This window comes from Mesoplodon mirus (assembly GCF_964341445.2).
Source record: "Mesoplodon mirus genome assembly, chromosome: 13".
In the NCBI taxonomy this organism is placed as follows: Eukaryota; Metazoa; Chordata; class Mammalia; order Artiodactyla; family Ziphiidae; genus Mesoplodon; species Mesoplodon mirus.
The window spans coordinates 20,439,264-20,456,899 of NC_138989.1; the positions used below are offsets into that span (position 1 = coordinate 20,439,264).

At 44.5% G+C, this 17,636-nt stretch overlaps 1 protein-coding gene across 1 annotated transcript in view; it reads left to right on the forward strand.

Moving 5' to 3' along the window:
* SEZ6L (seizure related 6 homolog like) overlaps positions 1-17,636 on the forward strand; it is a gene marked incomplete at its 5' end in the record, with an annotated part of 203,270 nt that overhangs the window by 170,051 nt on the left and 15,583 nt on the right. The window contains 2 exons of the mRNA XM_082641571.1: positions 3,243-3,437; positions 6,161-6,352. Coding sequence (XP_082497697.1) covers positions 3,243-3,437; positions 6,161-6,352 — 387 coding nt within the window. The remainder of the gene's footprint in view (positions 1-3,242; positions 3,438-6,160; positions 6,353-17,636) is intronic.

Sequence of the window (17,636 nt, forward strand, 5' to 3'; positions counted from 1 at the left end):
AGAAAGCCCGGCCATTGTTCAGTTTGGCAATATTCTGAAGAGGAGGTGCTCTTGTTAATTGAAGCTGAAACTTAGATTCATGTGACAATTTGCGGTTGGCAAGCACTCTTACATATATTATTTTATTTCATCTTCAAACGCATTATCTCCATTTTCCAGAGAGTTTGGTTCACAAAATTTCATGCTAGGCCCTGTCCTAGTCATCAGGATACAGGAATGAATAGAATTCTCTCCCTGCCCTTGAGCCAGTGAGTGAAAATGGAAGAGTCCCATTAACAGACAATATCAGGATCATATGCTGATGAGCACAGGATTTCAGAGAGTGCTTCCCAGGGGTACACAGCCTGGCTAATATGGGTAACACAAAAAGGGAGAACAACTCAACTTTTTTCTTATTTCTCTTAAAGAAACACAGGTTAATTTCACAGAGAAGGAAAGTGGGCCTTTGTATTTAATTCTGATGTCAATCAATTGCCAGTGACTACCTGGATTGAAGACCATGTTGTTTTCAGAGGAGGCCATGCCTGAAGTCAGTGGAAAAGAATGCCGTGATTGATTAGCGATGTCTGTCATGGGCACGGGAGAGGTATTTGCTACCCTGGGTCTAGATTTAACCAGACACAGATGCAACTCCCATCCAGTAGAGGGATCAGATGGAAGGGTTAGGGGTTTCTGTTGTCATCTAGAGAATTCGTTTTTTCTTTTTTGGCTGCGTTGGGTCTTCGTTGCTGCGTACGGGCTTTCTCTAGTTGCGGCAAGCGGGGGCTACTCTTTGTTGCGGTGTGCAGGCTTCTCACTGTGGTGTCTTCTCTTGTGCTGGAACACGGGCTCTAGGCACACGGGCTTCAGTAGTTGTGGCTTGTGGGCTCTAGAGCACAGGCTCAGTAGCTGTGGCGCACGGGCTTAATTGCCCTGCGGCATGTGGGATCTTCCTGGACCTGGGCTCAAACCCATGTTGCCTGCATTGGCAGGTGGATTCTTAACCACTGCGCCACCAGGGAAGCCCCTCATCTAGAGAATACTAAAGCTCCTACACTGATCTCAAGGCCTGACCCCAGCTCTGGAAAGTGGCCGAGGCTTATCTGCTCTGATTGCTGTCAGAACCTTCCATGTAAGAACACTGGGCCTACATGGTTCTGACTTCCCATAATTCTCCTTTGCACAGACAGAAGCAAAGGCCCATTCTTCTCACTGCTTCTTATGTTTTGCTGTTGTCTGTCGTCAAGTGCGTGGGAGGGAAGGGAATTAAAAAGCAGAGATAAGCAAGCAGTGTTTTTCAAAGAGATATTGGTCACTTGTATGTTTATTCCTCTAATCCCAGGATAATAAATAAGTTCCATATTGTAGGTCAACTCCAATCAAATGACAGTGGCTCCCTGGAATGTTGTGTTGAGAAGGATTGGGAGGTTTCAGCTTGATTCAAAGACAGAGATTGCTATGGTTGATTAGTGATGTCTGCCATGAGCATAAGACTGTGAAGTGGTGGTATGTATTCAGTACATTTAGGTATTTCTTTTGCCCAAAAGTTGTACCATGGTGCTGATCTTGACTGTGAGCATGGAACCATGACTTCAGATCTCTATATTCCTGGTGCCTGGCACATAGTACGCACTCACAACATCTTAGTCAAACAAATCAATGAAACCATATAACTTGTCTTAGTGTTATTCTCTCGTATCCTGCACATTAATTAGTTTTCATCTTGCCTCTAGGGTCAGGGTCATGATTCTTGTCTCCATTCTCTGATTGAGGACAGTGAGGCTCAGAGACGTTTATTGACATGACTGGAGTCACACAGCTTCTAAAATAAAGAAAGAGGATTAGAAGGGAAGTTCTCTGACTCCTGGGCCAGTTTTCTCATTCTAAGCAAAGTTAACAAAGGTTCATAGGAACAGATAATTCCAGAAGCTCTGCCTAGGGTGTTTGGTGAACATGCAGACTCCTGAATCAGGGTCTCTGGGGGTAGAGTCTGGGAACTGAAGAACAGAAGGTTAAGTGACTTAGCCAAAACCACCCAGTTAGTAGACAGTGGGGCCAAGGTTTGAATCAAGGCTCTGCTGCATGGTGGCAGCCGCTGAGAATGACAAATGCGATGAATGCTACGGAGGAGACGGGAGGGCCCATGGAAATGTATAGCCATGCCGGCTCATCTTGAAAAGTCAGACAAGCAAACCTTTCTCAGTCCCAAAGCATCTGGCACAAGGCAGACCACATATCCCGTATTTGCCCCCATTTCTCCTCTTTCATCCAGAGTTTGAACATTTGCAGCTGTGTCCCAAATCCAGGGCTTGGCTGATTTTTCAGAGGCCTAAAAATAGAGGCTCCTGTTCCCCACGAAGCAATTCTAGAAGCCATTTCCCGCTCCCCTTCTTCTTGCGGACACCCAGGAGATCTCCTTCCCCCAAATAAAATCATGATGAAATCCCGGGAAAAGCCATTGCTTGTTTCTCAGAATGACTTTCCTGCAGACAATGGAGGTGCTTTGCTTTCCCCAGAAGCACATAAGAGCCGCAAATTAATTACATGGCATAATTAGCCCTCTTCTCAAAATCTGTGCAGTGCGCACTTAGAAGCGAGAGTGATAATAGTGGGCTTTGGATTGCTACCTTAGTAACAAAGGTTTGCAGGGGGAAAACAGAATTATTCCAGAGGAAGATTCTGTGACGATAAGCTGTGTGTAGCATTTTCTGGAGTATGGTTAATGTTCGCTGATGGTAGGCGATGTGATTTGAAGAATGCAACCAATAATTATTTCTTTCTTAATAGTTACGTGTTTATCTTAGTCTACATTACAAAAATGTATATGACTAATCCATCAAACCCATAGATTTATGGACATTCTTAGGATAAGGCTGAGTATAGTAGCAACCTATTGCTACGTAACAGATGACCCCCCCAAATTAACAATAAACGTTCACTATCTCACAGTTTCTGTGAGTCAGGAATTCAGGAGTTAATACTGGGCGGTCCTGATTTGGGGCCTGTCATGAGGTTATAGTCAAGATATCAGCTGGGGCTGCAGTCCTCTGATGGCTTGGCTGGAGGTTCCACATCCAAAATGGGAAGAAGTCATTGTAAAATCCCCCTAGAGAAGAGTTCTTGCAGGTTAAGGGATTTCAGAAGTTGTGTTGCTTACTTCTGGGGACTTTTTCTTCTATTTTCTCTTTCGTCTGACATTCATAAAAGGAACCCCCAGCAACAAGGCCACCTCCGCATCTAAGGATGATGTTTTTGTTTTAAAGAGGTGTCAAGGAACGACTCCTGCTCAGATTTGCCTGAGATCCAGAATGGTTGGAAAACCACTTCTCATACAGAGCTCGTGAGGGGAGCCAGAATCACCTACCAGTGTGACCCCGGCTATGACATCGTGGGGAGCGACACCCTCACCTGCCAGTGGGACCTCAGCTGGAGCAGCGATCCCCCATTTTGTGAGAAAAGTAAGAGTAGTCTTGTTGTTTTCCTCTAGGTCATTGGATGGAAAATCCCTCCCATGGAGTATTTTTTTGCATGGATGCAGAGGAGCTATTCAGTGTAGAATCTGGCCTCTCTTCTATTCCACCAACACACCGGTGCTGTTCACCAATGTCGTTTTGTAGCCCAAGGGCAGGGATCTCAGACTCAGGTGGTTTCAAAAGCCTGGCAGATAATGGAAATAAGTAAAGCAGGCTGGGTGTGAGACATTAGGGAATGGTGTGGACTGCAGTCAGCAGGAATATATGTAGCCTGTGTAAAAACATCATTCAAATTCAAGTCGTTAAAATACCTGCAGCAGCCAAGCAAAACAAATCTAAGTTGGCCCTAGGAGCCCCAGTTCAAAACCCCTATGGTAGGTAGCCAACTTTTTTTTTTTTAAGGCACGTTTTATTTTCTCAGCATTTCCAAAATGGAAATAGTTTGATCGATGATAATTTTTTAAAAGAAGTAGCTTGAATTTTCTGGCAATGCCTTAGTGAAGGTATCTAGAGAAACAAGAAAACTTCTCCTTGTTTCTAAACCTTCAGTGGTCTTTCTCTTGCATTTACATTGAAGTAGACACTGGTAGGTAGCTGACTTTATCCAGACAGCATCCCCCCCAGTCCCCTGGTTCCTTCTGCCTGCTCCCCTGAGTGCTGGCCTCAGTGCAGGCCAAGTGGGTCTAGTGATAGCTGAGTTTAGCGTCTTGAAGAGGGGTAGCGACAGGAAGTGCCTCTAATGGTTTCTACCCTGATGTCTTAGTATCGGGGTGGGGGGAGCTAAATTTGGCCTCTCCCCTCCTCCATTTGCTTCCCACCTCCTACATAAAACTCTAGTCTGCAGCCTTCTTCCTGGGAATCCTTGGATCCTTGGTGATACTTTGGTAGATCTGTTCAGCATGACTTAAGTCACCAATTGCCCAAGAAGAAATATTAAGTGCTGCAGAGAAAGAGGCTGTCAGGGAAGGAGAGCATGGGGGGACTACATACAATTCCTGTCATAAACATTCCAACATCAAGGAAAATTATAATGGTGGGAAACATGAAAGAACTCGCTGAAGGTCCATAAAACCAGCTACACAAACACATCGATTTGTTCTGCAACAGAATGTGGGGTGTGTGTATGTGTGTGGATTGTGATAGAAAATAAAAATGGACAGTGAGATGTACAATTAAGAGAGATCCATCACGAACCCACCAATGCAGTCTACATCATCATCATTATTTTTTAAACATTTTTAAAGGCTTGGAGGGGACATAACTAGCTCTCTATGGGGGGGGTCCCCTCCCCTGCCTCAATTTTTGCCAAGAAAAGGCCCAAAGTAGAGCAAATAAATGTGTATTGGGCCTGTTGTGTGCCTGTGTGTTTATGTTCCCAGGCTGGGTGCCACGCTCACTCTGCGTTCAAGACAACAGACCCACCAAAATGCTTCTCTTCTAGTGAAATGAGAGCAGAAGAACCTCCTAGAACAGTGGGGTCCCACCTAGAAGTCCCTGAATGTTCACCTTTTATTGGTTAAGCTCCACTCTTGACATTAAAAGATGTAAATATATAACTGTATCTTAAAATTGTGCCAGTAACAAATATACGGTAATCAAGTGGTAGTAAAATAATGAGGTAGAAAGTGAAAATCCCTATGGTCTGCTCTCTAGCAATGAGGCCACTCTCAAAAGTTTATTCTGTCTTATTCCAATTGCATATGTATGTATCTGTCTGTTACACACATACGTAAATACGCATGTGTGTGTGTATTGTGTATGTTGAGATATATATGGATACACATATAGAAATAGCTGCAGATACAGATATTTTACCATAATAGGCATCAGTTTCTAGAAACTGCCTTGCAACAGCTTTTTTCTTCAATTCAGAAATAGACATCTTTTCATATCACACATGTGATCTACTTCATTCCTTTTTATTTTTATTTTTGCAGCACAATGAGAAATAGGTTTTATTTAGTCTTAAGATGTTTCCTCTCTGCATAAATATTAACAATAGTGTATCATGAGTCACAGTGCAAAATTTACATTACAGTTGTCAATTTAAAACTCAGTTTCTCTCTTTTCCATACTTCATTCCTTTTTAATTGGTTTATTATTCTCCTTTTATCTATATTGACTTTTTAACTTAAAAGTAATGGACACTTAAGACTTCACTAGCAGTCCGGTGGTTAGTACTCCGTGCTTTCACTGCCCTGGGCCTGGGATTCGATCCCTGGTCAGGGAACTAAGATCCCACAAGCGACACGGTGAGACCAAATAAATGAATGAGTGAATGAATGAAAGAATGTAATGGATGCTTATTTTCCTATAGTTAAGTACTACAAAGAAAGCAGTGGGAAAGAGCACTTTGTTCTCATTCGTGGTTGGTCAGGATTTCATGGAATGGTTGCTGCCTGATATTTAACTCCTCTTCTGTTAAAGGATTGCTTTTTAACCATTACAAGTATAATATTATTATGTGCAATGTGCAGCCTTGTATGTGGGTCTTTGGGCCCTGATGCAAACATTTCTTTGGGCAAATTCCTAAAAGTGAAAATTAAATTCAAGTCTCTTTTGTCCTGGCCTGTTCTCCAGCCGCATGCAGTGTCTTTCAAACAGGGAAAGAACTAAGTGAGGAAATGTTCTAGATCATTCTGTAGTTCTCAGCAAACCAGTGGTCATCAGGCCCTAACACCCACCTGGTTTGGTTTCATCTCGTGTAGTTATGTACTGCACCGATCCCGGGGAAGTAGACCACTCGACCCGCTTGATTTCGGACCCCGTGCTGCTGGTGGGCACCACCATCCAGTACACCTGCAACACGGGCTTCGTGCTGGAAGGGAGCTCCCTCCTGACCTGCTACAGCCGTGAAACCGGCACGCCCATCTGGACCTCTCGCCTGCCCCACTGTGTTTGTGAGTCCTCTTTATTGGCTTGAGCCTCTGGGATGCATCTGGGGGTTGGCTTCTTCTTACTCCCGGTGGAGGGCTGGGCTCCTAGGAGGCGGTACCCACTCTTGGGAGCGTTTATTATCGCTGTCCCCCAACAATAGCTAACAGGGATTGAGGGCATGGCTACTCTAACAGTTATGGTAAGTTTATCAGGCAGTGTGCTGAGTCCTTTACCAGATTTCCCTCTCTTCTTCCTTGGGTAGCTTTGTGAGCATGGCAGTACTGTCTCCATCTTCCAAAGAGGATACTAAGGTTCAAAGAGGTGAAATCGTGGCCCCAGATCACACAGCTAGTCAGTTAAGAAGGAGGGCAGTCCCTGGTGGCGCAGTGGTTGAGAGTCCGCCTGCCGATGCAGGGGATACGGGTTCGTGCCCCGGTCTGGGAGGATCCCATATGCCGCGGAGCGGCTGGGCCCGTGAGCCATGGCCGCTGGGCCTGCGCGTCCGGAGCCTGTGCTCCGGGACGGGAGAGGCCACAGCGGTGAGAGGCCCGCATACCGCAAAAAGAAAAAAAAAAAAAAAAAAGAAGGAGGCCAGAGGCAAACCCAGGCCTGCCTGACTCTAAGTGATTAAAATTGAGCAGTCCGCAGGGCAGTAAATAGAGTGATTTAGACTCTCTTTGACCTCTTCTACGGGGCCATCAAAGCAAACGTTTGGTTAAAAAAACACTTTGGGGGGTTCTCTACCATAAGAACTCAAAAAAAGGCTTCCAAGGTCACTCTGAGAATGGAAGAGTAACTGCATATTCTCACCAGGCAGAGGAGGTGGAGAGCAGGGGTCTGGGGCGGAGGGTGGGGGGTCTCAGCCTCGATGGCGCATGGGAATCATCTAGGATGTTTTAAAACACCCTGGAGATTCGGATGCAATTGGTCTGGGGTGTATCGTGAGTTTCAAAAGCTTCCCAAGGTTTCTGATGTGCTGACAGGGATCGGACCCATTGCTTAAGAAAAGCGTGAGGCTCTGCAGAAGGAACAAAGCCTCACACGATACCTGGGGTTTAGAGATGTCAGCTGCACTGCTATTTTATGAGTGTTTTTTGAAGAGATCCATTAAGGGCACAGGCAGCCCAAGCTCCCAGAGCTGCACTGAGGTCTCGATAGTGCTGGGGAATCAGACTTTAAACAACAACAAAAGAATAGATGTTTATTGTATGTTTATGTTTATTGTAAACTACATCTTATGTGATGAACAGAGTGTAACTTAAGGACGTGACTCTCTCCTGAAGTAGCTGTGTTTTGTCACTTCTCACAAGTATCAAAACAGGCTTTGTGGAGTTTTTTCATGGCCACAAACAAGCAGCCCTGCCATTTAGATGGACAAAAGCATTCACTGTTTGGAAGACAATTGGAAAGCAAGAAAATCCTTGTCCTTTTCCATGGGATAAACAGATACAGGCAGACCTCAGAGATACTGTGGGTTCAGTTCCAGACCAACACAATAAAAGAAAATATTGCAATAAAGCAAAATTTTGGTTTTCCTAGTGTATATAAAAGTTACATTTAGCCTATACTGTAATCTATTAAGTGTGCTATAGCATTACGTCTAAAAAAAAAAAAAAGTATGTACCTTAATTTTAAAAGACTTTATTGCTTAAAAAAAAAAAAATGCTAACCCTCATCTGACCGTGCAGGGTTGCCACAAACCTTCAATTTGTAAAAAAAAAAACAGTATCTGTGAAGCACAGTAAAGCAACGTGCAATAAAACAAGGTATGCCTGTACTTACTGAGCACTTATTGTATGCCAGGCACCATTCTGAGCAGTCACATGCATTAATTCACATTCACATAATTAATTAATAGCAGAGATGTTCGTTGCTTCTGATAAAGAACAGAACATGGTCAAATTCAAACTCTGAGGAGACCTTCCTCTCCTTCTATTTGTGAGGCAGCCAAGGCCAGGGTCCCCTGTGGTAGTCCATAAATTCAGGTTTCTCAGCCCACAAAAGGGATTTATCACACAGACCCAAATAAATGAAAAATTTAAGTGTACATCATCTACTTCATAGATTTTCCTTAATTGACATCTGATTCCTTTATTAGAGGAAGATTTATGTTTCTGGGTTCCCATTTCCTCTTCTCAAAAAGGGGGAGGGTGTGGTAAGAACACAACATGAAATGGACCCTTTTAGCAAATCTTTAAGTGTATAATAGAGTATCATTAACTCAGAGGCATGGTGTTGTACAGCAGATCTTTAGAAGTTACTTACCTTGCATAATGGGAACTTTATGCCTGTTGATAAGCAATTTCCCCATTTCCCCTTCCTCCAGCCCCAGGCAGCCACCGTTTCACTCTCTGGTTCTATGAATTTGACCCTTTTTTTTTTTTTTTTTTTTTTTGTGGTACGCGGGCCTGTCACTGTTGTGGCCTCTCCTGTTGCGGAGCACAGGCTCCGGACACGCACGGCTCATGGGCCCAGCCGCTCTGCGGCATGTGGGATCTTCCCAGACTGGGGCACGAACCCGCGTCCCCTGCATCGGCAGGCGGACTCTCAACCACTGTGCCACCAGGGAAGCCCCTTGACCTTTTTTAAAAAGATTTTTTTATTGAAGCATAGTTGATTTCCAATGTTGAGTTAATTACTGCTATACAGCAAAGTGATTCAGTTATACATATATATACAGTCTTTTTTTTATACTTTTCCATTATTGTTCATCATAGGCTATTGAACATGGTTCTCTGTGCCATCCAGTAGGACCTTGCTGCTTATCGACTCCATATATAAAAGCCTACATCTGCTGACCCCAGCCTCCCACCCCATCCCTCCCCCAACCCCCTTGACAACCACCAGTCTGTTTTCTATGTCCATGAGTCTGTTTCTGTTGCACAGATAGGTTCATTTGTGTCATATTTTAGATTCCACGGATACATGATATCATATGGTATTTGTCTTTCTCTTTCTGACTTACTTCACTTTGCATTATAATCTCTAGTTGCATCTATGTTGCCCCAAATGGCATTATTTTATTCTGTTTTATGGCTGAGTAGTATTCCATCGTATATATGTACCACATCTTCTTTATCCATTTATCTGTTGATGGACATTTAGGTTGTTTCCATGTCTTGGTTGTTGTGAATAGTGCTGCTATGAACATAAGGGCGCATATATCTTTTTGGATTATAGTTTTGTCCAGATATATGCCCAGGAGTGGCATTGCTGGATCATATGGTAAGAATTTGACTATTTTTTAAAATAAATTTCCATTTAAAAAAAATTTATTTATTTACTTAGCGCTGGGTCTTAGTTGTGGCACACAGGATCTTTGTTGCAGCATGCGGGCTCTTAGTTGTTTCATGTGGGCTCTTAGTTGCGGCATACAGACTTCTTAGTTGTGGCACACGAACTCTTAGTTGTGGCATGCAGACTCTTAGTTGCGGCATGTGGACTTCTTAATTGTGGCATGTGGATTCTTAGTTGAGGCATGCGGACTCTTAGTTGCGGCATGCATGTGGGATCTAGTTCCCCGACTAGGGATCGAACCCAGGCCCCCTGCATTGGGAGCGTGGAGTCTTACCCACTGGACCACCAGGGAAGTCCCTGAATTTGACTATTTTAGATGCATCCTATAAGTAGAACCAGACAGTATTTGTCCTTTTGTGACTGGCTTATTTCACTCAGCATAATATCCTCGAGGTCCATCCATGTTGTCACATATGGCAGAATTTCCTTCTTTTTCAAAGCTGAGTGATATGCCATCGTATGTATACACCACGTTTACTGTATCCATTCATCCATCAGTGATGTTTGTTTCCACATCTTGGCTAGTGGAAATAGTGCTGCAATGAACACAGTGGTGCTAAAATCTCTTCAAGATCCTGATTTCAGTTATTTGGGGTAAATACCCAGAAGAGGGATTGCTGGATCATAATGCTTGTTCTATCTTTAATTGTTTGAGGAACCTTCTCACTGTTTTCCATAGCGGCTGCACCATTTTGCATTCCCACCAAGGGTTCCCTCTTCTTCATGCCCTCACCAACTCTTGCTGTCTTTTGTTTCTTTGATAATAGCCATCCTACCATATGTGAGGTGATATCTTATTGTAGTTTTGATTAGCATCTCCCTGATGACCATGGCGTTGAGCATCTTTCGTGTACATGTTGGCCATTTGTATATCTTCTTTGGAGAAATGTCTATTCAAGTCCTTTGCCCATTTTTTAATTGGGTTATTTGTTTGTCGGCTATTGAGTTGTAGGAGTTCCTTATGTATTTTGGAAATTAACCCCTTATCAGATACATGGTTTGCAAATATGTTCTCTCATTCAGTACATTCAAGATTTCTCTCACTGATTGTTTTCTTTGAAATTGGACCCTTATCTGACACCATACACAAAAATCAACTCAAAATGGTTAAAGACTTAAATGTAAGACCTGAAACTGTAAAAATTCTAGAAGAAAACATAGGGGAAAAGCTCCCTGACATTGGTCTTGGCAGTGATTTCACAGATATGACACCAAAGGCACAGGCAACAAAAGCAAATATAGACAAGTGGGAACTCATCGCAGTAAAAAGCTCTGCACAGAAAAGGAGAGACCTTATTATTCTGTTTGCACAAGTAACAGGGAATCTTGGACCACACAACCCTTAGTCCTAGAATTTAGTCTGAGTCCTAGAATTTCAGAGCTGAAGGGAATCTGGGAGATAAAATGCAATTGAGGATAACCTTGAGATAAAACACAGCTGCCCTCATTTTACAGATAATAAAAATAGTTGTTATCTATCAACTGTGTAAGACATTTTGCTAAGCATGTTATATGTATTTGTGAACATATACGTATATATGTGTACAGTATGTGTGTATATACATGCACGTATACGTTAAGGAAACTAAAGCTCAGAGGAGAATACAGATAACAGTAGTTATCATGTGTAAAATACATTGCTAACTAGATTTTATATATATATATATATATATATATATATATATGTATTTTTGTGAATGTATATATGTGCACACACACATATAAATGCATGTGTGGAGGGGGGGATGTAAAGGAAATTGATTCTCAAAGGGAAGTATGACTAAGGTCACAAACTTCTTTGTGGGCAGAGCTAGGATTCCGATTTAGGGCTCTGATCTCCAAGGCCAGCATCCCTTCCACCAGCCTGGCGCCGCCATCATTTCACCATGGGTGGCAGGGCGCAAACTCACACAGGGCTGTCCCAGTGGAATTGTAGTCTATGGTCCTAACCCCTTAGCCACCACCACATCCCTTCCCAGTCCCCAGACCTTTGGGCCAAGTTCTGACACTGACTGGCTGGTTCCTGTTTGGGGCTTAATTGTGTCCCCCCAAAAACAATGTCAAAGTCCTAACCCCCAGGGTCTGTAACCATGAGGTTTGGGGAAATAGGGTCTTTGCAGATATCATCAAGTTAAGATGAGGTCATACCAGATTACGGTGGGCGTTAATCCAGTGACCTGGTGTCCTTACAAGAAGAGGGAAATTTGGACTCACATGGAGACACAGACATAGGGAGAGCATCGCGTGATGACAGAGGCAGTGATGGGAGTGTTGTACCTGCAAGTCAAGGATGCCAAGAATTGCCAGAGACCACCAGAAGCTAGGGAGAGGCAGGGAAGCATCCTCCTTCCGGAGGTTTCAGAGGGAGCAGGGCTTCTAGCCTCCAGAGCTATGAGACAAGGAATGACTGTTGTCCTACGGCCCCTGATTGTGGCACTTTGTTACAGCAGCCCAAGAAGCAAATACAACTCCCACTTCCCCTTTAAAATACTGAAAGGTGGAAATATTTTTTTAAAAGAAAGAAAAGGCACCTCACTAATGAGGCACAGCCTCCAAAGACCCTCTGGGCTGCAGTACCTGCTGGGTTTCCGAGAAGCAGCCCCGGTCCCTCCGGGGCCGCCGCCTTTCCCCAAGATCTGCAGAGCTCTGGTGAGAAGTTGTTCCTGACACCCATGCTAATGAGTTCACGAGTCAAGCTCGGTGTCAGGAGGCACGCCATCCTCCTCTCAGATGTCAGGAGAACCCAGCATGGGGTTCCAGCATTGATCCAGGCAGGTGAGGCCGACGGGAGATGACACACGAGGCAGGAGGATAGTCAGATTCTAGCAGCGAGGTGCCCAGACTGAGGGGGCGGTTGTATCTGGGTTCTGAGAGTATTTTTAACAAGGTTATTGGACATAAAACAGCTTTATTTTTTTAAATTAATTAATTTATTTATTTTTGGCTGCATTGGGTCTTCGTTGCTGCACACGGGCTTTCTCTAGTTGTGACGAGCAGGGGCTACTCTTCGTTGCGGTGCGTGGGCTTCTCATTGTGGTGGCTTCTCTTGTTGCGGAGCACAGGCTCTAGCCAAGTGGGCTTCAGTAGCTGTGACACGCGGTCTCAGTAGTTGTGGCTAGTGGGCTGTAGAGCGCAGGCTCAGTAGTTGCGGCACACGGCTTAGTTGCTCCGCAGCATGTGGGATCTTCCCAGACCAGGGCTTGAACGCTTGTCCCCTGCATTGGCAGGCGGATTCTTAACCACTCTGCCACCAGGGAAGTCCAATAAAACAGCTTTAAGATGTTTCTTCTGCTGAACCAAGGAAACAGCCCTGATTTGACGAGCACCTTGGCTGTGCCCAGCCCTTCCCCAACATTCACACGTTTAACCCTCACAAAACTGCATGAATGGTTTGCATGTCCACTTAAAAGCAGGCAGAGAGGGCTTCCCTGGTGGCGCAGTGGTTGGGAGTCTGCCTGCTAATGCAGGGGACACGGGTTCGAGCCCTGGTCTGGGAAGATCCCACATGCCGCGGAGCAGCTAGGCCCGTGTGCCACAACTACTGAGCCTGCGCGTCTGGAGCCTGTGCTCCACAACGAGAGAGGCCGAGATAATGAGAGGCCCGCGCACTGCAATGAAGAGTGGGCCCTGCTCGCCGCAGCTAGAGAAAGCCCTCACACAGAAACGAAGACCCAACACAGCCAAAAATAAATAAATAAATAAATAAATTTAAAAAAAAAAAAAAAAAAAAAAAAGCAGGCAGAGAAGGCCCAGAGAGGGTGAGCAGCTTTCCTGAGGTCACATAGCAGGGAAGGGGAAAACCCAGGATTCCAGCTAAAGCCTGCCTAACCCCCAAAGTGTCTTCTTCCTACCTCGGACTCTGCAGCCCTGGTTCCCGGGTGAAGCTCTGGGGCTCTACCATTGACCAAGACTTTGCACCAACAAGCAAATTGTATAAGCTCTGGACATCTGCAGCCTCTGTTCACAGTCACTTGCCAATGCCATCGTTTGGTCCAGCTGGGACTCAAAGCCATGTCTTTTCACTCCTGGTCCATTTACCCCAGGCCACTTCAAGAACAGACAGGTCAGGCATAGGTAGAGGGAAGAGTCTGAAATTTGCTGTCAGACCCACCTCCAGCTCTGCTGTGTGACCTTGGACCAGTAGCTTGCTCTCTCTGGACCTAGGGCCCCCATCTGTGAAAACGGATTACTGCTTCCTACCACGCAGGTTTGTTGGATGTAATTTGGTCATTTAACAAGTCCTCTTATCTGCAGGTGCATGCTAGGACAGAGGTTCCCAAACTTTCTCAACTCACAGTATCTTTGGAGTGTCAGGATTGTTTTGTAGATTTCCTAGGCCAGAATACCTAACAACTCTATTTATTAAGCAGTTAGGTCCAAATCACTTAATAAGCAGCTATATCCTGACAACTTAGGAGCTGCTTGAAAAAGGAATGCACATAAATTGAGAGAAAAGATTGTAAAATTTTTATTTCGTTCTTAAGTAACACTTATTTACAATTACAGTAATAATCCAACTACTGCTGCGGGAGTGTGTGTGCCTGCTGGGCTCTGCCAAACTTCTCAAACTCTTAGCATCAAACTGGACTCTGCCACCTGCATCTCCTGTTCCACACTGATTTTGTCACAGTTCTTGCTTTTTAGCACAGCAACCACAGAAAACCTACCTTTGCAAAGATGGGGCATCATCAAAAAGAATGTAGCTCCATTGTGAAGCAGTTATACTCCAATAAAGATGTTTAAAAAAGTAAATAAACTACAATCTGTATGCACACCCCCCCCCAAAAAAAAGAATGTAGCTCAATCTGATGTTAAAACTGTGAACTTTCTCAAGCTAAGAGTTCACATGAGGCTGGAAGATGTCACTGTGTCTCCTCAACATTTTTTAAAAATCTCACAGCACCCCTGTGAGTTCATGGTGGCACCCGGGGGCATCATGGTGTATAGTTTGGGAACACTGGTGTTAGGTCCTGAAAATATGGCAGAAATGCAGCAGTATATAAACAGACACAATCTGCATTGTCAGGGAGCCTGGGGTCTATTGAAGATGGGGGAGGAGAAACAAGTCTATGAAAGAAATAACAATGGATCCGCAGTATCACCTCCTCCGGAAGGGCCTCCCTGACTGCCTAGGCTAGGTCACGTTTCTCTCCTCTGCACTCCCACGGCTCCTATAGCTACACAGCACTTGCTGCAGCTTATCAAAATGATCCGTTTATACGTTCAGAGGCTCAAACACATACCTTGCTTGCTAGGAATGTATCCAATTGGTTCTTGTATCCCTTGGGCCCAGCAGGCTCAAAAAATGACAGTATTTGTTACTATTACTGTCATCGTCCCTGTTAGCAATACTAATGCAGTCTTTATTGAGTTGCGTGGCTTTATTGCAGCTTCCCTTCTTTGGTGGCGACATGGTAGATGGCTGCTGGGGGTCCCATCCAGAAGACATAAACCACAGCATGAAAAGTAATGAGGCTCTGACAAAGACAGTGAGGGTTCTATGGGTGGCTCTCCAGGGAGGCATGTAGGGATTCCCCAGGAGGCTCTGGCCCTTCACAGCCCTGCCCCCAGAACACCACAAATACGAGATGTGGAGATTTCCTGACCTGGATAGAAGCCACATGGCCAGACGGTGGCCACAGTATAAGTTTCCATTGATGAATCATCCCCAGCGGCCTCACCTCAGCCAGCATGCCAGGCCCTAGCTGGGTGCCCTTCTTCATTTAAAAATTCCTGTCTCTGAGGAAGCAGTAGCTCAGAGCAATTCACAATAGCCCGGGGAATTTGGGCAGGAGAAGGGCCCTTCATTATAGCAGAACCGTTAAGTGCACAGGACTTCAAATCCAGCAGGTCAGGTTTACATCTCAGCCCTGCCACTTGCCAGCTGCGTGACTTTGAAGAAGCCAAAGCCGGTGTCCTCATCAGAAAGAATGATCATGCCAACCATCAATATAGATGCTCATAACAGTGTGTCTGGTGTCTAATAAGTGCTCAGTTAACACTGGTTGCTAATTACCACTCAGTTTCACTGCTCCACTACTGTAGAGTATATTACAAATCATTCATAGCAATAACCAAGAAACCTGATTTTGAGCGTTTCGTACAAATGTGCTCTAAAAATGTACATTTTTTCCTGTACTTAAAGGGAGGGGGGAAATGGGAGGAAGATAAAAATGAGGGTAGGTTTGTGGTTATGTCTATAAGACCATCAGTCCAAGCCACTTGAATTCCTGGGAGAGAACAGGTTGAAATCACACGGATTGCCATCAGAATTGTTTAAACCTTAGACACGTGATTCTCAACCAGGGGTGAATCTGCTCCCCAGGGGACAATTGTCAAAGGCAGTTTCTAGAGACATCTATTGGTTGTCACAACAGGGGAAGAGGAGTACTACTGGCATCTAGTGGGCAGAGGCCGGGATGCTGCCCAACATCCTACAGGGCACAGGACAGCCCCACCACAAAGAATTACCCAGCCCAAAATGTCAGCAGCATCTAAGCTGAGAAAACCTGCCTTAAACCATCTTATTTCAAAGTGTGGGTGCCTCCTCAGTGTAGGAATGTCATTGACCAGCCACATCTCAGCTTAAGAGTGGGGTCTTGGTCCAGTCTATATACGTAGCAGGCAGGAAAAAGCGAAGTCCAGAGACATGAATTGATTCACCCAGGGTAACACAGTGGATCCCGGCCTCCAATTTCAGATTCAAGTCACTTCCCTCATCACTTTCCTGCCATCTTCTGGGAGCTGAAGATAAATACAGATGCCTTCAAAGACAGCTGGTTTCTGCCAGAGGTGGAATTCCATGTGGAATTCTTCTCAGACTCTTACTGATGGTCGGGTCAAAATTGAATTGGATTGACTTTGGAGGGAAAGACTCAAATCTTAACTCAGCCACTTCCTTCTTGTGGGACCTTTCACAAGAGACCTTCTCCTGAGCCTCAGTTTCCTCATCTGTAAAATGGCTGTATGGTGCGGTGATTAACAGTGGACTTGGACCACTTGGATTTGAATCCTATCTCTCCCACTAACTAGCTTGACAGGTTACCCAGCGAGATACCCAACAGTTCTGTGCTTCATTTGCACCGATATAAAATGGGGAGAGTCATAACAATGTCTGTGCCTTGGGGTTGTTGGAATAATTAACTGAGTTTATGGATACAAAAACTCCAAATAGTGCCTGGCTCATAGGATGCTCTCAGTAAATTTTGGCTATTCTGGTCAGTACTGTTACCATCTTTAAAGATTTAGGGGAGGATTAGAAATAATATTTGCAAGTCATCTGGTACAGAATGGGTATTTGAATATTTTGGAAATCAGTGGATTAAATTATTAATTTCTTAACCATGTCAAGACACCAGAGCTGCAGTTCTGAGCCCTAAACCCTTCAGCCCTAAAGTTCTGGCTGGACTTTAAGAGTCTATTTCTGTTTTGTAAATCAGTTCATTTGTACCAGTTTTTTAGATTCCACATATAAGTGATATCATATGGTATCTTTCTTTCTCTGTCTGACTGACTGCACTTTGTATGGTCATCTCTAGGTCCATCCATGTTGCTGCGAATAGCATTATTTCATTCTTTTTTATGGCTGAGTAATATTCCATGGTGTGTGTGTGTGTGTGTGTGTGTGTGTATTCCACATGTTTATCCATTCATCTGTCGATGGACATTTAGGTTGCTTCCATGTCTTGGCTATTGTAAATGGTTCTGCATGTATCTTTTTGAATTACAATTTTCTCTGGGTATATATGCTCAGGGAGTGGGATTGCTGGATCATATGGTAACTCTATTCTTAGTTTTTTAAGGAACCTCCGTACTGTTTTCCATAGTGGCTGCACCAATTTACATTCCCACCAACAGTGTAGGAGGGTTCCCTTTTCTCCACACTCTCCAGCATTTGTTATATGTAGACTTTTTTTTTGTGTGTGTGGTGATACGCGGGCCTCTCACTGTTGTGGCCTCTCCCATTGCAGAGCACAGGCTCCGGACGTGCAGGCTCAGCGGCCATGGCTC